Source organism: Bos indicus, chromosome 1 (genome assembly GCF_029378745.1).
Source record: "Bos indicus isolate NIAB-ARS_2022 breed Sahiwal x Tharparkar chromosome 1, NIAB-ARS_B.indTharparkar_mat_pri_1.0, whole genome shotgun sequence".
Taxonomy (NCBI): Eukaryota; Metazoa; Chordata; class Mammalia; order Artiodactyla; family Bovidae; genus Bos; species Bos indicus.
The window spans coordinates 130,849,141-130,871,048 of NC_091760.1; the positions used below are offsets into that span (position 1 = coordinate 130,849,141).

A 21,908-nucleotide genomic window follows, 5' to 3' on the forward strand; every position below is an offset into this window, starting at 1 on the left:
TCTTTCCCCAGTCATTCTGCAAGGAAGCCCAGTGATCAGGAATCCTACCACATCCTTAGATTTTTCATTCATCTTTTTAGTGACTCATTCTTAAACATGAATGGTCAGCCAAAGATTATTAGACATTTGTAGAAACAGATGGAGATAGAGACCAAAAAGAAGCAAAATGGGGGGAAAAGAACTCTGGGAAAACAGAGTAACTACAGTAAACAGAAGATGATTTAAAAAGTGAAAAAAGAAAAGACACTGTATCTATGAAGTAATAAGATTCTATTTTTAAAAATCAGAAAATAGAATTTTTGGAAGTTAAGAAGAACAAATAAAATTAGAATAATATAGATTAAAGATGAACTAAGATTTTTTGAAGTCTTATAGAAAGCATAGTTCTTTAAATTCTTTATATGTTAACTCCTTGAATCATCATTATGACAACTTTACAGATTAAGTAGTATTATCCTCATTTACAGATGAGAAGATGGATAAACAGAGAATGACTACCAGGATTTAAATCCTGGCAGTTTGGCCCCGATTCTGTTTTTGAGGCACCGTGGTATATATTGTCCTTTAATGTCCCGAAAAGGAACAAAATGCCTAATATGTAGAATAAAGATTTTGATGACAGAGAATTAGTCCAGGGAGGTTTACTGTCTATCCTAACGTTACAGAAGAATGTAGCTCATAAGAGGAAGGGAAGGAACTTAGCCAGAAAATAAAGATGGTTCCTAAAGCTGATGTTCATGAATATTCAGCCAAATGGCCACAAAAGATCCTTTATAGTGGATGAAAAGACCCTTAGTGAGGCCATCCACCCTCATATTGCAGTGCATCAGGCATAAAGTGAAGGTCTTAAAACCTTCCCAGAGACACACCAGGCCGCATACTAGGGTTCATAAGTCAGAAAGATTTGACTTCTCAATAGCAACATTGGAAAGTATAAAACAGTGGAAATTATCCTTCATAATTTTGAGTGAAAATGATTTCTAACCTAGAATTAATTCTATACCAGACTTTCAGTATAAAAGTAGAAAAATGGTTCTAAAAGTTGTATCACCTCTGTGCCTTTTTTTCAGGAGGATGTCAGAACGAAGGTCTAAACCAGTAGTTCTCAACTGGGGGTGCTTTTGCCTCTAGGGAACATTTGTCAGTGCCTGAAGACGTTTCTGGTTGTCGTGATGGAAATAGGGGTATTCTTCAGGCATCTCTCAGTAGAGGCTAGAGATGCTGCCAGATATAGTGTATATGATAAACACTCATATACAAGAATTACAGGGCCCAGATGTCAGTGGTGCCAATATTGAGAAAGTCTGGTGTATACCAAAAGAGACAGTGATGTGGGGCCTGGGAATCAGGGACTCCAAATAGGAGAAGAGTGAAGGGTGAGCACAGGGTGACAGTTCTGTGGCAGGCGTGGAGAACAGCCAAGCAGAGACAGGAACTGACAGACTACCTGACCCGGTGGACAACTGTTTTACAATGATTTTTAGAATTTTAAGATTTTGTGAAAAATTAATGACCAGATCGTAGAACACTAAGAAAACAACAAAACAAAAGTTTTGTCAAGGAAAAAGATGAGCAGAAAAGGAAATGTACAGCTTCCCTGGTGGCTCAGTGGTAAAGAATCTGCCTGCCAGTGCAGGAGAGACGGGCTTGACCTGGGAAGATCACATGTGCTGTGGAGCAGCGAAGCCCATGAGCGACAACTGTTGAGCCCGTACTCTAGAGCTCAGAAGCTGCAGCTACTGAGCCCACATGCTATAACCACCGAAGCCAGCATGCCCCAGAGCCCGTTCTCCGCAACAAGAGAATCCACTGCAGTGAGAAAGAAGCCCACCACTGCAACTGGAGAAAAGCCTGTGCATCAAAGACCCGGCACAGCCAAAAATAAATAAAATTGAAAAAAAAAAAAGGAAATGTAATCATAGTATATACCATTACCACATGACTTAACTTTGAAATATATTTACACAGTTTGAACAATATAAAGACTAGATAATGGAGCACAGAGGAGCTTGGCGTGCAACAGTCCATGGGGTCAAAAAGAGTCACACACGACTTAGCAATGGAACATCAACACTGATTTAACCATAAATTATTCTGTAGTTGTGCTGCATTATGAGGCATCACATCATCACAAGACTACTAAATCTTTACCTTTCACAGTAATCTAAAATTAGGAAGTAAAAATAAGTATAAACATATTAATACTATCACATCATCACAACAAACATCATCACAAGACCACTAAATCTTTACCTTTCACAGTAATCTAAAATTAGGAAGTAAAAAATAAGAATAAGCATATTTAGGAAACTATTTCCTAAATAAACTATTTAGGAAAATGGAGGCAAATATCAGGAAAGACATGTGAAAGTGTGGGAAGAAGTTACCTCTAAGTAGTAGCACTTAAGGTAGTGAAGGAACCGGTGGGGCAAGGATATACTGTCTTTTGGTTTGGTTCTGTATATAAAACTATTTGACTTTTTAAAATCAGACATGTTTATGATTTGCATATATTTTTCTTTTTAAAGATTGATCTTTCCCACTGGGTATATGCAGTTTAATATCAGGGTCATTGTTAAATATAAAAGACCTATGAATATCAGAAGCACTGTTTTCTCAAATGATCCAAGAGTCTATGAAAAGTGAGAAAGGGGTCTGATGACTTTGGATGTAGTACTTCAGGGTCTAAGACTGCTGAGACCTTGCCTTTTTATTCAGAACCCACCCGAAAAAAACGGGGGTGGAAATTAAATCCCATTTGTTTTCTAGCTCTTCCACATTGACTTTGGACATATTCTTGGAAATTTCAAGTCTAAATTTGGCATTAAAAGGGAGCGAGTGCCTTTTATTCTTACTTATGATTTCATTCATGTGATTCAACAAGGAAAAACAGGAAACACAGAAAAATTTGGCCGGTGAGTATCGCCCTTGTGTCAAAGTAAACACATCTACTGTTTTCTCAGTTAGGCTAGCATTTCTTAGCTGAGAGAGATTTAATTGGGGAGATAGTCAGTCTGCCAACAGGAGGTTTCAGGGAATTTGCCTGTGAGATCCATGTTCTGATTCAGAGAATGAAAAATAATGCTAGGAATTTGAGATAAATTGCTGTTTTATTCCAATAGAATGCTGCCTTTTACCTGCATTGGAAAATTCTCTGAAACTGTTAAGACATTTGATAGACATTTGAAATGCTGAAAGGGACTGGCATTTTGCTGTCATTCAATGTGAAGTATGATAAAAGAGAGTAAGGGTTCACAGAATGACTTTGTAATCTCATATCTATTCTTTGGTGTTTGATGTTTCCAAACACGTTACTTATCATCTCAGATTTGTTTCTTCATTTTCAATGGTGACAAAAATAACTAAGCTTCAGGGGTATTTTGATAATAAACGATATATTATATGATGTGACCAACTCATATGATAGGCTTAACAAATGATTTCTAGTATTATTTCCAGATCTTTCTGGGCTTCTGCAGAATATATTCGGGGGACATTAAAGAAATTAAGTCTCTGGAGTCAGACCACAAATCTAAAGTCTAGAAATGTGGTTACAAATCCTTATGGAGTATAATTGCCACTTTTTTACAATTAATTGTTTATGTCTCACAGAATTAAAAAGTGTAGTTTAAGTATGACTTTGCGTTTTATATATTTCTGTTTAGTTTTGTTTCTGGAAAAGATATATGTGGTTTTCGAGAGCTTGATTTATTTTATGTAAATTTTCATCCTCAGACAATTTTCAAAGAAGTAAAAATTTCAGCTTTATGGGAAGTTTCACTGTATGTCTCATTTTCATTTATGAAATATCTTGTTTTCGTTCTGATATAATATTCCTGTGATTTGCTTGAATCAACTGAAGGTTCCGCCAGTGTTGTGAGGATGCATATCTGATTTTACGCCGGCATGGGAATCTCTTCATCACGCTCTTTGCACTGATGTTGACTGCAGGGCTTCCTGAGCTCACCTCAGTCAAGGATATACAGTATCTTAAGGTATAAACCTCTTTCCTTTGTAATTTGGGCCTTGTAAACAGAGCTCAGTTGTATCTACCTGTTTTATCTAGACGTTCAAAGGAAATGGAATAAAATCATTTAACCTTGAGTGGTAGCCGCAAGAACCTAAATAGTTGTCTTGCAGTAATTGTAAATTCATTTCATCTACGAAAACCCTTTGGCAGAGGTCATATTGTCACCATACCTTGGTGTTCATTCTCTCTCCTGTAAATGGTATTTGAATAAGAACATGGAGTGTGCACTGTATGGCCGAGCCAGCCTTCTACAGACTTTGAGGTTTGCGCCTCACTATGGAGAATATATAAAATCACATTTTTCTCTTTCATTGCCAGGACTCTCTTGCCTTAGGGAAGACTGAAGAAGAAGCACTCAAGCAATTCAAGCAAAAATTTGATGAGGCACTCAGGGAAAGTTGGACTACTAAAGTCAATTGGATGGCCCACACAGTTCGCAAAGACTACAGATCTTAACAATCAGCCTTTGCTCCTAATGTGTTTGTTGGTTTCGTTTAGTTTTCATTTTGCACTTGCACTAAATTGAACATGACCCTGCCAGAGATGTTATAAAGGGAATGAAATCCTGGAACCGAGAGATAAATTAAGAATGGGGCATCCCACAGTAACGTAATCTGAATAATCCCTGACAACACCCTCTGCTTTTTGAATGCTTCCAAGATTCATCATGAAAACTCAACATTATGGATAATCATTTCCTGCTGACTTTGCACGCCAAGGAATGCTACTAGAGATTATTTTTTGTCTTTTTTTTTTTTTTTTAAGTATTTGGTACTTTTCTGGAAAGATGTAAATACTTCTTTTTCATATTGTGACCAAGTGTTATCACTCAGCCAACTTATCCATACCTGGGGACTAGTAGCTGTTCTTACTTTCCAAATGAGGCTTAAAAGAAAGCTTTCTTTCCTCCCTTTTTAAATTGTGTGAACTACAAATTATAATATAATTTGAAATTATGATTGTTTTTCAAGAGAAATCTTTTAAACCCGTGGAAACATTAATTCTTTTGTTGATATTTATCTACCATGATAGCATCATCCCAGCCAGAATTGCTGAAAATCTGCTTGGTGAGGCAAATATAATTTATGCTGCATATATATTTATAAAATTTCTAGTGGGAGTTCTATATAAAAAGATATTATTTTGATTTTCTTCAGCCTGTGTTTTAAAGTTTTACAAAAGCAGAGCTTTTTCCTAAGTTACTTTTTACTTAATATGTGATCCAGTTCTTCCAGCTGCTTCTATAATGAGGCACATATTAATACAGTTTTTACATGGTATCTATGAAAGAGTTCACTTCATAGAGCATAATACTTGAGCAAATGTATCCCAGACAGAAAGCAAATGAACAGGAAACTATTTATGGAATAAACTCCAGACCTAAAATTCAGTGTTTTAGTCAAATGCCAGCTGTTCTTACTGTATTTATTAAAACTTGTAATAATGTGATTTTTCAGGAATATTAGTTCAAATTGAAATGTTTCATGCTACATGGAACTCTTTAATTTATTTGTTGAGGTACCATATATTTAGGGTGCTAGATTGCAGATAATGTTAATATGTGCAATAGGAACTACTGGTTTGAATGTGTAAATGGAGGCTCTTTCTGAGTACTGGCAACATCCAGCAAAACTACTGCTTATTCTCCAAAGACTCTTGGGAGCTCTCAGTCCTCAATGACATGGAAAAGAGAACTGAATGTTTGCCCTGAGACTGAGTTTTCTATAGGAATTTTATTAAAAATTGTTTAATTTTGTTGTCTTCCTTAATGTTCTCAGTCAAATAAATGGGTGAGCTGGTTTTGGTTGCTCTTGGGATGTGTGGACCTCTTCTTTTTGGGCAGCACAGGCCTTTGAACTTTGGTGCTGAGACTGTCAGAAATGGTCAAATCAGCAGACAAAGCAGCCTCAGGAGTAAGCTGAGGATCATGGTCTCTTCGGTGACTGCTCTCCTTGTTTCCCAGCCCATCAGGCAGTATGGGAGGCCTCTTGGACTTTGGGAGCCTGAGACATGAGGGTGTCCTCACAGAGTTTCCATGCCTTTGGGAAGGTTCCTGAGGTCTGGAAAAATGTCCTTTCAGTTAAACTTGGTACCCAAGGCCAGGCTAGTCACTCTATAGCTCTCTTCCATTAGGCAGATGATCAGAGCACAGTTTCTTGGAAATAACTCAGCTGATGGTGGGGGTGGAGCTCTGAACTGACTGACCATTCAGTTCAGTGCTCGATGAACAAGGACTGTTCTAGCTCAATGAGAGTGCCAGGAGTAGAACTGAAGAAGGACAGGTTTGTTTGAGGAGTCTCTGTCCTATAGCAGTCCACCGTTACATACACCAGGATACGGGTCAGGGATTTAGAAAGTGGTGAGCATTGCCATGCAGAAGTGGGTACCACTGTTTTCAAACACATCTCAGTGCATGGGTTCCTTGGTAAACATATGTTTAATCAGTGAATGTCTTCATGAGTAAGAAATGGAAATGAAGTTGCCCAGCCAGTGCTGGACCTGAGGCTGGCATGGCTCTTGACTGTCCTGCCCGCTGCCATAGGCCCCCATAGATAGCAATGGTAGCATTCCATAGCTGCTCAGCACTCCGAGCAGCTACTCTGTACACACTTGCTGACTTGCATGTCTGATTCTTAGGGGCTTCTCCTGAGTCAGAAAGATGAATGATAGCCACCGTCCACGGTGCGCTAGGGGTCTGGGTTGCAGGAACAGTTCCCTGCCTGGGGGCTGATTACTCATTGCCTTGGCTCCCTGCCTTTGGTTCTTTCCCAAAACAAGGTTTGGAAACCCTATACATTTCCATACTTGAGGACAGCATCTGTATCTACCCAGGTCTGGGATGACAAAAGATGACTTTGTTATTTCCTGTGTATTCTCCTCATGTCTATAGTCAGACTGTGAGCTACAGAGGCTAGGATTTGCAATCCAGCTATGCCTCTCTGACCTTGGAATAAGGTGTTTATTTTCTTTCTCACGGTCTGAGCTTCCTGTTTGTAGTGTGGGGTTGGTAATAACTGCTGTACTCAATTCTGTGGAACAGGCTAGTTTAAGACTGAATGGAAACATGTGCTGAGTCCCAACTCAAAGGCAATCTCATTTATTTCTCTGCTTCCCCCTCCTGAAGGCCACTGAAGGGAGGAATCTCATGGAAGGCTCCAGAGCTCTCTGCCCATCTTCAGTCTTCCAGTGTTTTCTCAGTTCTGCCTTGTCCAGCCTATAGCCCTGACCGTCAGCACCAGATCTTGGCCTGAAATGCAGGGATCACTTGCCTGTAGAGGTGAAAGATTGGTCTACAAGGTGAAGAGCAGAGAGGTACTGTGCCATGTGACCCTGACTGTTGGGGGCAAGCAGCTTTTAGGAGGGAGGGACCAGGAGCTGCAGTTTCCTGGAGAAGTGGGCCTCTAAGCTGAGTTCTTCAGGGACAGATAGAAGCTAGGTGAAGGGGTAGTGGGGAGAGCATAGTAGGCAGGGAGGTACAGTATATCTAAAGCATGATTCATGGTCAATAACCGGATCAACAATTGCTTATTTCTACCTCCCTCTTCCCCTTTCTGCACACCAGAATGCTGCATCTCTTACGTAGGATCATGTCATCCCAGAGCCTTGTTCTCTTTCAGTATCAGTAATGGTTTTATTCCCTGCCAGGGTCCAGCCCTGGTGGATCCAGGGAAATCTGAAGGAGAGATGGTGTCGGTGAATACACTGGCTTTAATTAAATATTAATTAGAGATATAAAGAGTAATATAATGAGGATAGCTCAGCAGGAAAATTCAGTGGAGAAAAGAGGCTGAGTTAGCTTGGTTTACGCGGAAAACCAATAAAACTTCAAGCCAAGAAGTTTGCGCCACTTACATAGGCCACAGGCGTCCTTCTGTTCTCCCATGGAAGAGGAGACACTGAGGCCTCCCCGGTTGGATCTTAGAAGCCCAGGCAAAATTAGTAAGCTTGGCAGGCCTCTGCCCTCCAGATGGAAACTCAGCCAGAGGTTGAGAGAGAGAGTGACGTGAGGAGACCAGTATTTCGAGGAGCTGATCCCATTTTTTATTTTTCCAGGGTCTGTTTTTATACACTGAGATGTTATACAAAAGTCACACGGGGTCAGCAGTCCTGACTTTTATTAAAGTCAGGTGCTTCATACAAATGTATACAGAGGTCTTAGGGGTGTTACATCATCTTCTTGCCAGGGGGCCTGCTGACAATTTATGACCCTCTCCTTGTGACAGCGGTCAGTCAACCAGGACACTTATTTCTCCAGGGGTGATTATTCTTAAAACAGACACCACCTTTCGAAGGTACCAGATAAAGTTACATTCCTATAGGGTGAGGGTGTAGTGGGTTTTAATTAAGGAAAGAATTTGTTTAGCCTAAGGTCTAATGTGATTAATATCAAGGTTAATACTTATTTTTTCTATATATTCATCAATGTGTATAAGGGCAGGGGATGTGGAGACTTAGCAGTAAACATTGGCTCAACAAATAAAAAACCCTTCACCAATACAATTTCTAATCAGCCCACTATACTATACTAATAGTTTTATAACTTCTCTAAAGAACCTGTTTTTAGAAGGTTTAAAGCATCTCGTGCCTCTCACGGTTGGGAGGCTGTGAACAATCACATGTGGCCGGACAAGCCTGTCAGGCAGGCTAGAGAACCTTCAGAGGAGTCTGTAGGTTGAAACACTGCTATCATGCCCAGAAATTATTTTTAATGAGCTCTAAGTTACCTCCTTCTCCGAAAGAGGTGGTGGGGGATAGCCCCCCATAAAGTCAGAGGTGTAGGTGAGAGCACAAAGTAGTAAAGTAGGCAGACTCTGGTTTTTAGGATAGATGCTCGAGAATTTCCAGGGGGACTCCTGAGGCTCGATCCCGCCTTTGCGTATGTCCAGCCTCCTTCCTCATGACCTTTGCCACGAGTGGATTTCCTCATGCTGGCTCCCGGCAATTCCCTTTTCCAATGAAGAAGAAAATGTGTGACATCACTTTCTGGGTTATTACTATATGAAAATATATAATGGATTTTTGGAACTTCTGATTCCCCTTTACTTTTTTTTTTTAATTTTATTTTATTTTTAAACTTTACAATATTGTATTAGTTTTGCCAAATATCGAAATGAATCCGCCACAGGTATACCTGTGTTCCCCATCCTGAACCCTCCTCCCTCCTCCCACCCAGGTTTAATACTTACAAGTCTGGCCTTTCAGATATTCTCCACCTTCTCTTCTACCATTTTTATTGTGGAAAAGGCACCTACTGAAAAGAACATAAAACAATAATACATATAAATACTATTACCATATAGAGCAAATATCCAGGTCACCACCACTCAGATCAAGAAACAACATTGTCAAAATCTGAGAAAACGTTCAAGTTCCCCTTCCTTGTAAAGGTTCTGCCAAGGTAATCACCATATCTTCTTTTATGGCAATCATCAGGATTCTTTCCGTCCGCACTGTTTAAGATTCAGCCATTTAATTGCATGTATCTCCATCCTTTATCATCATTGTATAGTATTCCATGTTATGGATACCCTATAATTTATATATCCTGTCTACTCTTGGGCACATACAGGTTGTTTCTAGTTTGAGGCTATTACAAATGATGCTGCTGTGATTATCAGAATTTATCTCCTATTTCACATGTGTATGTATTTCTTTGGATGTATATACTTAAGGTTAAAATTGATGGGTCACAGAATTATATACATCTTTATTTTTACCAAGTAATGCTAAAATGGGTGCTTATAACAATTTATTAAACAATTTATTAAACTATCTGGCTTCCCTGTTGGCTCAGACGGTAAAGCGCCTGTCTACAATGTGGGAGACCCGGGTTTGATCCCTGGGTTGGGAAGATCCCCTGGAGAAGGAAATGGCAATTCACTCCAGTACTATTGCCTGGAAAATCCCATGGACAGAGGAGCCTGGTAGGCTACAGTCCATGGGGTCTCAAAGAGTCGGACACGACTGAGCGACTTCACTTTCACTTTCATTTGGAAATATAATCCTCTTTCCCCACTGTTCTATATCACCCTTGGTCATAAACTATCTGTCCACATATGCATGAGTCTGCATCTGAACTCTAGAAGATATCCAGTAGATTTCATTTTCCTATTTTTTTATTTTATTTTACTTAATCATTAAACTCATGCATAGTACTTAATGTGTGCTGGGCATACATCTAAACTATATATATTTTAATCTTTTTAACAATCATGTGATAGTTCTTTCCTGTTTTACAAGTGACAGAACGCACAGTCACTAAGTAGGAGGCAGTGTTCAAATTCAGGGAGTCTGTCTTAAGCACCCATGCCCTTTACTCACAGTTATCTGTGATGCCTCAGTATACATTTCAGAATCTACTTGCTGAGATGCCCCAAATATGAAAATTTTAAATGATGTTGCACTACCTTAGGTTGAGGTAAATAGATACCTTCAGAATGTTGACTCTTATAATCCATGACAATGGAGTATCTATCCACAGTGATTTGACTAGAGGTAATATCATGGATATTGATACCTTGGAACTGAGCAGAATGCAAATTCTTGACCCCCACCCCAAAACTTAATCAGAAATTTGAGAGTTGGAATCCAGCAACCTGTGTTTTAATAGTTTTAACTAAAGTTTCAGAGCAATCAGTAGATATTGATGTTTCTATTAGCAGACATAAACATTCTTATTAACCATTTATAGAAATCATTTTGATTTTGCATATGTCATGTGCAATGATTAGTCCCTTTATTTCTTCTTTTCCATCCCCTTCAGCATTTTATTTCTTTTTCTTGCCCTTCTGCACTGGTTAGGAATTCCAACAAAAGATGAATAGAAGCAGTATTTAACCTTTTGCTGATCTCAAAGGGAAAATCTTCAATAGGTATGGTGTTTACTTTGGAATCTGGATCTTTTATCAGGTTAAGGAAGCATGTTTCAGTTCCCACAGGACTTGTTTCAAAAATCATGAAGAATGCTGAATACTATCAAGTTATTTTTCTACATTTTACAAAAATGATCAAATAATTGTTCTCATTTGGTGAGTTATATCACTGTGTGCCAGCTAGTTGCTCAGTTGTGTCCAACTCTTTGAAACCCCAAGAACTGTAGCCTGCCAGGTTCTTCTGTCCATGAGATTTCCCAGACACGAATAATGGAGTGAGTTGCCATTTCCTCCTCCAGAGGATTTTCCCAACAGAGATCAAACCCATATCTCCTACTTTTTACAACTGAGCCACTTGAGAAACACTCAGTTATATTGACTGATGTTCATATATTTAACCAAATACTTACATTTCTGGAATGAGCCCGAATTGATTGTGATGTAATATTTTTTAAATTATATTCCTGGATTTTATTTGCTAATAATTCATTTGAGATTTCTGTATCTATTTTCATCAGTTGGATTGGTCCATAAATTTTTTTTAAGGTCTGTTTCAGCTTTTGTCATTAACTTTTTGGTGACCTTACAACACAGGTAAGGTTTGCGTTATTTCTTAAATGTTTAATAGAACCTTGGTAGTGACCTTATGTCTGATGTTTCTTTGAGGTATGGATTTAGTTTCCTTAATAGCTACAGGAATATTCAGATTATAAAAATATGCTTTGAAGAGTTGTGATTTTCTAGGTATGTGTCCATTTCACCTACCATTTCAAACTTATTTTTATAAAATAATCCATATGTTAAGAGTGTATTAATGTTGCAGGATTGATAGTGATATCCTCTTTTCATTCTTGGTTTTGGTTAGTGCCTTCTCTGTATTCTCAGTTACTGTCACTAGAAGTTTTTCAGTTGTCTTACAAAAATCAGTTTTTGGCTTTTTTTGATCCTCTGTTGTACATTTGTTTTCTACTGTCCTTTTATCCTTATTATTTCCTTCTTTGTACTTTATTTAGGTTTATTTTGCTATTATTCCTCTCCTACATCTTTATAAGAAGGTTGCTTAGCTGATCAGTTTTAGCTTTTATGATAACAATCTTTATCTGCATCCTATAAATTTTGATAATGAAGACTTTTCATCACAATTCAATAGAAAATATTTCCAAAATTATCATTTTGTTGTCTTTGTGACCTGCAGGTTACTTTGAAGTATATTTATTTCCAAATACACATGGATTTTATTATTATTATTTTGTTACTGATATCTAGATTGTATGGCATTCATAGAACATGAGTTTAAATTCTTTCAAAATTATGGAACCTACTTTTTATGATACAATATTGTCATTATGACATTTCAAGTTTCATAAATGTTCAGTGTGCACATGAAAAAAAATCCCTATTTAAGTTATTAGATCAACATTTTACATATGTTCATTAGAACTATTCTGCTATTAAATTATTTAAATTTATTTATTATTACTGAATTTTTGCCTGGCATTTATAAAAGTGGTAAGTTAAAATATCCTACTATAATTTTGAATTTGCCTATACTGGTTACAATAAACTGTGGAAAATTCTGAAAGAGATGGGAATACCAGACCACCTGACCTGCCTCTTGAGAAATTTGTATGCAGGGCAGGAAGCAACAGTTAGAACTGGACATGGAAAAACAGACTGGTTCCAGATAGGAAAAGGAGTACCTCAAGGCTGTATATTGTCACCCTGCTTATTTAACTTATATGCAGAGTACATTATGAGAAACGCTGGATTGGAAGAAACACAAGCTGGAATCAAGATTGCCGAGAGAAATATCTATAACCTCAGATATGCAGATGACAGCACCCTTATGGCAGAAAGTGAAGAGGAACTGAAGAGCCTCTTGATGAAAGTGAAAGTGGAGAGTGAAAAAGTTGGCTTAAAGCTCAACATTCAGAAAACGAAGATCATGGCATCCAGTCCCATCACTTCGTGGGAAATAGATGGGGAACCAGTGGAAACAGTGTCAGACTTTATTTTTCTGGTCTCCAAAATCACTGCAGATGGTGACTGCAGCCATGAAATTAAAAGATGCTTACTCCTTGGAAGGAAAGTTATGACCAAGCTAGATAGCATATTCAAAAGCAGAGACGTTACTTTGCCAACAAAGGTCTGTCTAGTCAAGGTTATGGTTTTTCCAGTAGTCATGTATGGATGTGAGAGTTGGACTGTAAAGAAAGCTGAGCGCCGAAGAGTTGATGCTTTTGAAGTGTGGTGTTGGAGAAGACTCTTGAGAGTCCCTTGGACTGCAAGGAGATCAGCCCTGGGATTTCTTTGGAAGAAATGATGCTAAAGCTGAAACTCCAGTGCTTTGGGCACCTCATGCGAAGAGTTGACTCACTGGAAAAGACTTTGATGCTGGGAGGGATTGGGGGCAGGAGGAGAAGGGGACAACAGAGGATGAGATGGATGGATGGCATCACTGATTCGATGGACGTGAGTCTGAGTGAACTCCGGGAGTTTGGTGATTGACAGGGAGGCCTAGCGTGCTGCGATTCATGGGGTCGCAAAGAGTCGGACATGACTGAGCAACTGATCTGATCTGATCTAATCTGAGACAACACAAGAACCTAGAACTCTTTAAATCTGTTTAAGTTTCTACCAACCTATATGCTGTTGTTATTGGATTTTAAACATATATCAGTCTTAAATCCCACAAGAAAGTATTATTTTATACAGCCATTGTTCATTAAATATACAATTAACCCTTGAACAACATGGAGGCTGTGGGGGCCAATATCCCACACAATCAGAAATCTGAATGTAACTTTAGTCACCCCTCCCTCTATGTGGTTCTATATCCACAGATTCAGTTAACTGTGGATCATTTAGTATACTTTAGTCCAAGGGCAGAATGGCACAACTGGTAAAGAATCTGCCTGCAATGTAAGAGACCTGGGTTCAGTCTGTGAGTCAGGAAGATCCTCTGGAGAAGGGAATGGCAACCCACTCCAGTATTCTTGCCTGGAGAATTCCATGGACAGAGGAGCCTTGCAGGCTATAGTCCATGGGCTCGCCAAGAATTGGACATGATTGAGTGACTAACACTTTCACTTTCCCTATATATGGTTCTATATCCACAGATTCAGTCAACTGTGGATCATTAGTATACTTTAGTATGTATTTACTGGGGAAAAGAAAGTTTATTGTAAGTGGACCTGTGTAAGTCCAACCCATTTTGTTCAAGGGTCAACTGTATATTTTTACTATTGCTTTTTATCTTTTTTTCCCCTGTATTTTCAAGTTTTCATCTGGGATGATTTTTTTCTTAGACCAAAGAAGACCCTTTCATAATTCCTAAATTTTTGTACTTTTTTAAAAATTTATTTTACTTTCTGCTGCACTGGGTCTTCATTGCTTTGCATGGACTTTCTCCAGTTGTGGTGAGTAGGCACTGCTCTTCCTTGTGGTATGAGGGCTTCTCATTGTGGCGGCTTCTCTTTTTTGAGGAGCATAGGCTCTAGGCACTTGGGCTTCAGTAGTTGCAGCAAGTGGCTTCAGTAGTTGTGACTAGCAGGCTTTAGGGTGTGGGCTCAGCAGCCGCGGCACATGGACCTAGTTGCTCTGTGACATGTGAAATCTTCCTGGACCAGGGATCAAACCTGTGTGCCCTGCATTGGCAGGAGGATTCTTATTCACTGCACTACCAGGGAAATGCTAAGTTGTTCTCCACTTGATTAATTTGTTCAGCTTTTATTTGCCTTATTAGTAAATGGTACTTTTTCTGGGTACAGAAATTTAGCTTGGTAGTTACTTATTTCAGCACTTTGGAGGATTATTTCCAGTGTTCTCTTATTTCTATCATTTCTGTTAAGAAATTAACTATATTTTAATATGCATTTTTTTCCCACTAGGCAATGGCACCCCACTCCAGTACTCTTGCCTGGAAAATCCCATGGACAGAGGAGCCTGGTGGGCTGCAGTCCATGGGGTCACTAGGAGTCGGATGCGACTGGGCGTCTTCACTTTCACTTTTCGCTTTCATGTATTGGAGAAGGAAATGGCAACCCACTCCAGTGTTCTTGCCTGGAGAGTCCCGGGGATGGGGGGAGCCTAGTGGGCTGCCGTCTATGAGGTCACACAGAGTCTGACACGACTGAAGCAACTTAGCAGCAGCAGCAGACACTTTAAAATTTTTTTATGTTTTTCTTTGGTTCTTAGCAATTTTCCTATAATATACCGAGGGCTGGTTTTCTTCCTACTTGGTGTCTGCAGATCTTCCTCAGTCTATTGCTTGCTACCTTTTTTCATTTGGAAAATTCTCTTCAAATCTACTTTTTCATAATTCTCTGTCTTTTTAGAACTCTGTTTACATGTATTTGACCTTTAACTGTATAGTCTATATTTTAATTACTCTTCTCTATAATCTCTTTGTATTTTTCTCCTAGATATTTTCTTCTCACCTATTTCCCAATTTATTATTTTTCTGATTCTGAGTTATTAATGTCATACTTTTCAGTTCTACAGTTTCCATATGGTTCTTTTCAAATTTTCCTCTGCCTTTTAATATTTTTTTGTTCTCTGTGAAATTTTCAGAGTTGTCTTTTTATTACCTTGAACATTTTAAACATAATCATTTTGAGCTTTATAGCTAATGAATTCTTAATCTACAAATCATATGGGTCTCTTTCTATTGTTGGTTATTTCTGTTGATGCCCATTCATATATTTTGAACAATTTTTCAGTTATTAGCAAGAGATTTGTCAGCATTACCCTTTCCACTTTTATTCCATCCTCTACTAATTATTTCTCCATTTTCATATAGCTTCTGCCTCATTTCATTGAGGCTTATTTTATTAATTTTGTCACCAAAGTGTGAGGGGGTACCCTTTCTTCCATATTTCAGTCATTGTTCTTTTCAAATATCTTTTCCTGTTTTCATTTTTAAAATAATACTCCTAAACATAAATTAATTTGAGCATTAAAAAATATATTTATTTGCTATTTGGATTTCCTTTTCTGTGAATAGGCTATTAATATCCTTTATCCAATTTACAGTTAACCTGACTTTTCTTATCAGTTTTTAAGAGCTTTTACATATATCTTGACTCTTGTCATCTCCATTATAAGTTTCTTCCCCTTGTCTATTGTTTGTATATTGGATTTGCTTATGGTATCCTTTACTATGCAACATTTAGATTTCTAGATAATCAAAGTTTGTCTTTTGCTTGATAGCTTTAGAATTTCCTTCCTCATTGAAGATCTCCCTTGCCTAAATGCTATAGCCCTTCAGGATTTAATCTTCCTTTTTCATTTCTCTACAACCTTCCTAGTTGATGTTACTCGTTTCCATTGATTAAATCTCTTCTATATGCTAATGATGCTCATTATATATCTCCATTCCAGATCTCTCCTCTGAGCTGGCTACTTTAATACAAATCTCACTGCCCTTCATCTGTGAGGGGTGTGCTAGATCCCAGGGGATACAGCAGTACATGATCCCTGCCCTCAGAGCTCTTTAGAGGATATAAATAGTGTGTGAAGTGGAAAGCATGACTGCGCTGCACAAAATGTGCTGATCTATTGCACATTTTATACTGCTATCAGGGAAAGACTACAGTCATGGGATTACATATCAACAGAAAAATAGTCAAAAGAAATGAAAAAGGTAATTCTTGAGAAAGGACACCTGAATGGCCAATAAACATGTAAGACACCCAATTAGTGACCAGAGAAAATAAAATGACATAGAATTTTTTAAAAAGATTGGCATAATACTGAGATCCTGATTGTATCAAATTTTGAGGATTTGAGGTAGAAAACTCTGCTGGTCAAAGTTTATAGTGGCACAACCACCTGTAAGAGCATTTTGATAAGTCTCTGATAAGATCTGAACTCCTCTTTAATTCAGCAATTCTACTTTGTGGCATACCTACAGCAGTGCCTCTCAATCCTTGATGTACAAACAGATCACCACAGGATCTAGTTAAAACCCGATTATGATTTGTTAGGCTGGAAAGGTCTGAGAGTCTGTTGTTTCTTTTTTTCTTTTTTCTTTTCCTTATTAATTGGAATATAGTTGCTTTACTTTGCTGGGTCAGTTTCTGCTGTACAGCCAGCCAAGTGAATCAGCCATAATATATCCCCACTGTTTTTTGATTTCTTTCCCATTTAGGTCACCACAGAGCATCGAGTAGAGTTCCATGCACTATACAGTAGGGGTTCATTCAGATCAGTTCAGTGGCTCAGTCATGTCCGACTCTTTGCGACCCCATGAATCGCAGCACGCCAGGCCTCCCCATCCATCCCCAACTCCCAGAGTTCACTCAGTCTCACATCCATCGAGTTGGTGATGCCATCCAGCCATCTCGTCCTCTGTCGTCCCCTTCTCCTCCTGCCCCCAATCCCTCCCAGCATCAGAGTCTTTTCCAATGAGTCAACTCTTCGCATGAGGTGCCCAAAGTACTGGTGTTTCAGCTTTAGCATCAGTCCTTCCAAAGAAATCCCAGGGCTGATCTCCTTCAGAATGGACTGGTTGGATCTCCTTGCAGTCCAAGGGACTCTCAAGAGTCTTCTCCAACACCACAGTTCAAAAGCATCAATTCTTCGGCGCTCAGCTTTCCTCAGAGTCCAACTCTCATATCCATACATGACCACAGGAAAAACCATAGCCTTGACTAGAGGGACCTTTGTTGGCAAAGTAATGTCGCGAAGTAATGTCTCTGCTTTTCAATATACTATCTAGGTTAGTCATAACTTTCCTTCCAAGGAATAAGCGTCTTTTAATTTCATGGCTGCAATCACCATCTGCAGTGATTTTGGAGCCCCCCAAAACAAAGTCTGACACTGTTTCCACTGGTTCCCTATCTATTTCCCATGAAGTGATGGGACCAGATGCCATGATCTTCATTTTCTGAATGTTGAGCTTTAAGCCAACTTTTTCACTCTCCTCTTTCAGTTTCATCAAGAGGCTTTTTAGTTCCTCTTCATTTTCTGCCATAAGGGTGGTGTCATCTGCATATCTGAGGTTATTGATATTTCTCCTGGCAATCTTGATTCCAGCTTGTGCTTCTTCCAGCCCAGCGTTTCTCATGATGTACTCTGCATATGAGTTAAATAAGCACGGTGACAGTATACAGCCTTGACGTACTCCTTTTCCTATTTGGAACCAGTCTGTTGTTCCATGTCCAGTTCTAACTGTTGCTTCCTGACCTGCATATAGGTTTCTCAAGAGGCAATTTAAGGTGGTCTGGTATTCCCACCTCTTTCAGAATTTTCCACAGTTGTGATCCACACAGTCAAAGGCTTTGGCATAGTCAATAAAGCAGAAATAGATGTTTTTCTGGAACTCTCTTGCTTTTTCCATAATCCAGCAGATGTTGGCAATTTGATCTCTGGTTCCTCTGCCTTTTCTAAAACCAGCTTGAACATCAGGAAGTTCACGGTTCACGTACTGCTGAAGCCTGGCTTGGAGAATTTTGAGCATTACTGTACTAGCGTGTGAGATGAGTGCAATTGTGCTGTAGTTTGAGCTTTCTTTGGCATTGCCTTTCTTTGGGATTGGAATGAAAACTGATCATTTCCAGTCCTGTGGCCACTGCTGAGTTTTCCAAATTTGCTGGCATATTGAGTGCAGGACTTTCACAGCAACATCTTTCAGGATTTGCAAGAGCTCAACTGAAATTCCATCACCTCCACTAGCTTTGTTCGTAGTGATGCTTTCCAAGGCCCACTTGACTTCACATTCCAGGATATTTGGCTGTAGGTGAGTGATCATACCATCGTGGTTATCTTGGTCGTGAAGATCTTTTTTGTACAGTTCTTCTGTGTATTCTTGCCACCTCTTCTTAATATCTTCTGCTTCTGTTAGGTCCATACCATTTCTGTCCTTTATCAAGCCCATCTTTGCATGAAATGTTCCCTTGGTATCTCTAATTTTCTTGAAGAGATCTCTAGTCTTTCCCATTCTGTTGTTTTCCTCTATTTCTTTGCATTGATTGCTGAGGAAGGCTTTCTTATCTCTCCTTGCTATTCTTTGGAACTCTGCATTCAGATGTGTATATCTTTCCTTTTCTCCTTTGCTTTTCGCTTCTCTTCTTTTCACAGCTATTTGTAAGGCCTCCCCAGACAGCCATTTTTTATAAATAGTAGTGTATATATGCCAGTCCCAATCTCCCAATTCATGAGATTCTTAATTTCAGCAAGTTCCTAGGTGATGTAATTGTCACTGGTCCAGGGACACAGTTTAAATAGCTAAGCCCAAGAGAAACTCTAGCATATCCTCAAGGGACATACACAGAGACACAAAGATGTTTGTTAGAGCTCTGATGGTATAGTGACTATTTGAAAACTGCTGAGGCCAGTGGATGGCAAATTCATATGGCTGAATGCAGGGGTTAAAAGGAACTGAAGTTACATGTACCACCCCAGATCTGTCTTAAAATCAGTACTGAATGGGAAACAAGCAAGTTGTAGGAAGAATGTATAGAATCTAACATTTAAAATTGTAAGTAATACTGAATATTTTTAGGGCTGTACACCTATACAGATAAAGAATACAGACTTGCATGGTAATAATAATTATCAAGTTCATGATAGTGATTACTTGGGCAAGAGAGAAGTATAGGTATAGCAAGGGCATGTGCCTCTTCAGTTGTATTTTAATGCTTTAATTACTAAACTAGGTGATAGATGAACCCACAAAATAACACAAGGGTTTGTCATATTGCTTTCTGGTTTTTGTACATCTAAACTATCTCATTACATTAAACAAAACAAATAACTTCATTTGTTGGGATGGAGAACTTGAGGCTCAAGAACTTAAAAATAGAAGATATAAATTATCTCATAAAGAATTTGTATTCTGATTGCGTGTTGAAATTAAATTTTGTGTATCAGTTAAAATATAGTATTAAAACAAAAGGAGAACTTAACCTTTTGTGCTGAAGTTCAAACACAGGCTGTACCCCTTCCTCATTAACATGCTGCTTTAAATTTACAAAACTAACCAAAAAACAGGAGTTAACCAAGTCAAAGGCAAACTACCTTCACAAGGTTTGATCTTCAGAAGACTCAATCAGAGTTTAAAACAAAGTGACTAAAAATAACTGGTTTACTTTTGGCCGTGGCACAAAACATTTTTTGTATCAGATAAAATATGGCCATTAAAAGACTCCCTTTATTCAAGGGAAATGAAAACCACCACACCAGAACACTTAACAGCAAATGCAAAATGAGTTTAAAAAGCCTCAGAAGCGTCCCTCTTAGTTCATCTCCTCGTCTTTAAGTGGCAGTGAAGGAAAGCGTGGGGTAGCATGAGAAAAGCAGGAGGATGGTTTTCAGTTTCTCTGCCTTATGTTAGAGCATGGTTGTACTTCTGTTCCGCCACACATCTCTTGAAATAATGAGTGGCAGAGAGACAGTAGCAAAGGTAATGGGGTTTAGCATTCGAAAAACCCGGACTTAAACCCTGACTGTGCAAATACAAAACAGCTCACTAAATTTGAGAAATTGTCTCTAGGCCAGTGCTGTTCAGTTGAACTTGGTGTGATGATCGAAATGTTCTGTTTGTCCACCGTGGTAGCTGCTATCTTTGTGTGACTGCTGAGGACCTGAAATGTGGTCAGTGTGATAAAGGAATTGAGTTTTTGATTGTATTTCAATTAATTTAACTTGAATAGTTACATGACTAATGGCTACTGTAGAGGACAGAACAAGTCTAGAAAATGGAGTATTCTCCCTCTCATGGAGGATCCCCATTTGATAATAGACATGAAATACCCTAATAAAAGGCTCTACTATTAAACTGTCCTGCGTTGAAAGGACTTCAGAGATGAGTAGACTGTGTGAGTCTGCCTGGGTGGGCCTGTTTCTTTCACAAAATGTTAACACTGGTGCTACCTCCACACAAGCATTCAACTCTGACTTTTTACTGCCTGATGATGCAACTGATGCTGTCTGCTGTAAAGAAGCTTTGCTTCTTCCTCTTTTTGCTTTTTTTTGGCCTCGTGGTGACGAAACAAAAACAATTACATTTTCAGAAACCTAAAAGGCCCTGAAGCTGGGAAAGATTGAGGGCAGGAGGAGAAGGGGACGACAGAGGATGAGATGAGATGGTTGGATGGCATCACCAACTCGATGGATATGGGTTTGGGTGGACTCCGGGAGTTGGTGATGGACAGGGAGGCCTGGCATGCTGTGGTTCATGGGGTCACAAAGACTCAGACACAACTGAGCGACTGAACTGAACGAATTCTTGATTAAATTTTTATGTTACTCTATTTGACATTTCCTTAAATTTCTGGAAATTTCTCATTTTCTCCAGTTAAGTTAATATCATTGAACAACAACTGCTTTAAACTAGACAATCTATCTGCACAGGTTAAAAACATACAAAGAAGAGTTCCCTGGTGGTCCAGTGGTTACAAATCTACTTGCCAAGGCAGGGGACATGGATTTGATCCCTGGTCCGGGAAGATCCCACATGCCATGGAGCAACAAAGCCCGAGCACCACAACTACTGAGCCTGATCTCGGAGGGAGAGCACTGAATGGTCCTGAGGAGAGATCTTAGTTCCCTGCCCAGGAATTAAACCCGAGTAGCCTGAAAGAAGACCAAGAGGCTACCCATTAGACCATCAGGGACTCGGGGCTAGAAGCAAACTGACCCTGGTTTTTGCCCCTATTAGAAAGCAAGAATGTTTCAAGGAGGCAAAAACTGTAAAAACAGGTACAAAGTTTATTATTAGAGGCACAGCACAATGTATGGGAGAGCACACAGGAAACCAGTTTGTTTATCCAACTCAGAAGCAGGGCAGAGATACACACCCAAGAGAAAGGATATGGGCAGCCTCTCTAACAGGGAGTGCAGTGCATCAGACACTAGGCGGAAACACACCTGGAGAGAAATGCGGGTGTCCTGAGTGAGGAGCAGCAGCACAGTACTGAGGTGACGTCATGCACTTATGAGGACAGTCCTTCTGGGTCTTTGCTTACTCTTGGCCAATTGTTTCTCTTTTCACACCTGAGTGG

At 39.1% G+C, this 21,908-nt stretch overlaps 1 protein-coding gene across 2 annotated transcripts in view; it reads left to right on the forward strand.

Annotated features, from left to right (window-relative positions):
* The window catches only part of PIK3CB (phosphatidylinositol-4,5-bisphosphate 3-kinase catalytic subunit beta), a 180,187-nt gene extending 174,357 nt beyond the window's left edge, over positions 1-5,830 (forward strand). For both annotated transcript variants that reach the window (XM_019961790.2, XM_070794147.1), the window contains exons 22-24: positions 2,770-2,915; positions 3,863-3,995; positions 4,349-5,830. In XM_019961790.2, the coding sequence (XP_019817349.1) occupies positions 2,770-2,915; positions 3,863-3,995; positions 4,349-4,486 (417 nt within the window). In that variant the 3' untranslated portion in view covers positions 4,487-5,830. The remainder of the gene's footprint in view (positions 1-2,769; positions 2,916-3,862; positions 3,996-4,348) is intronic.
* Positions 5,831-21,908: the final 16,078 nt, after the last annotated feature.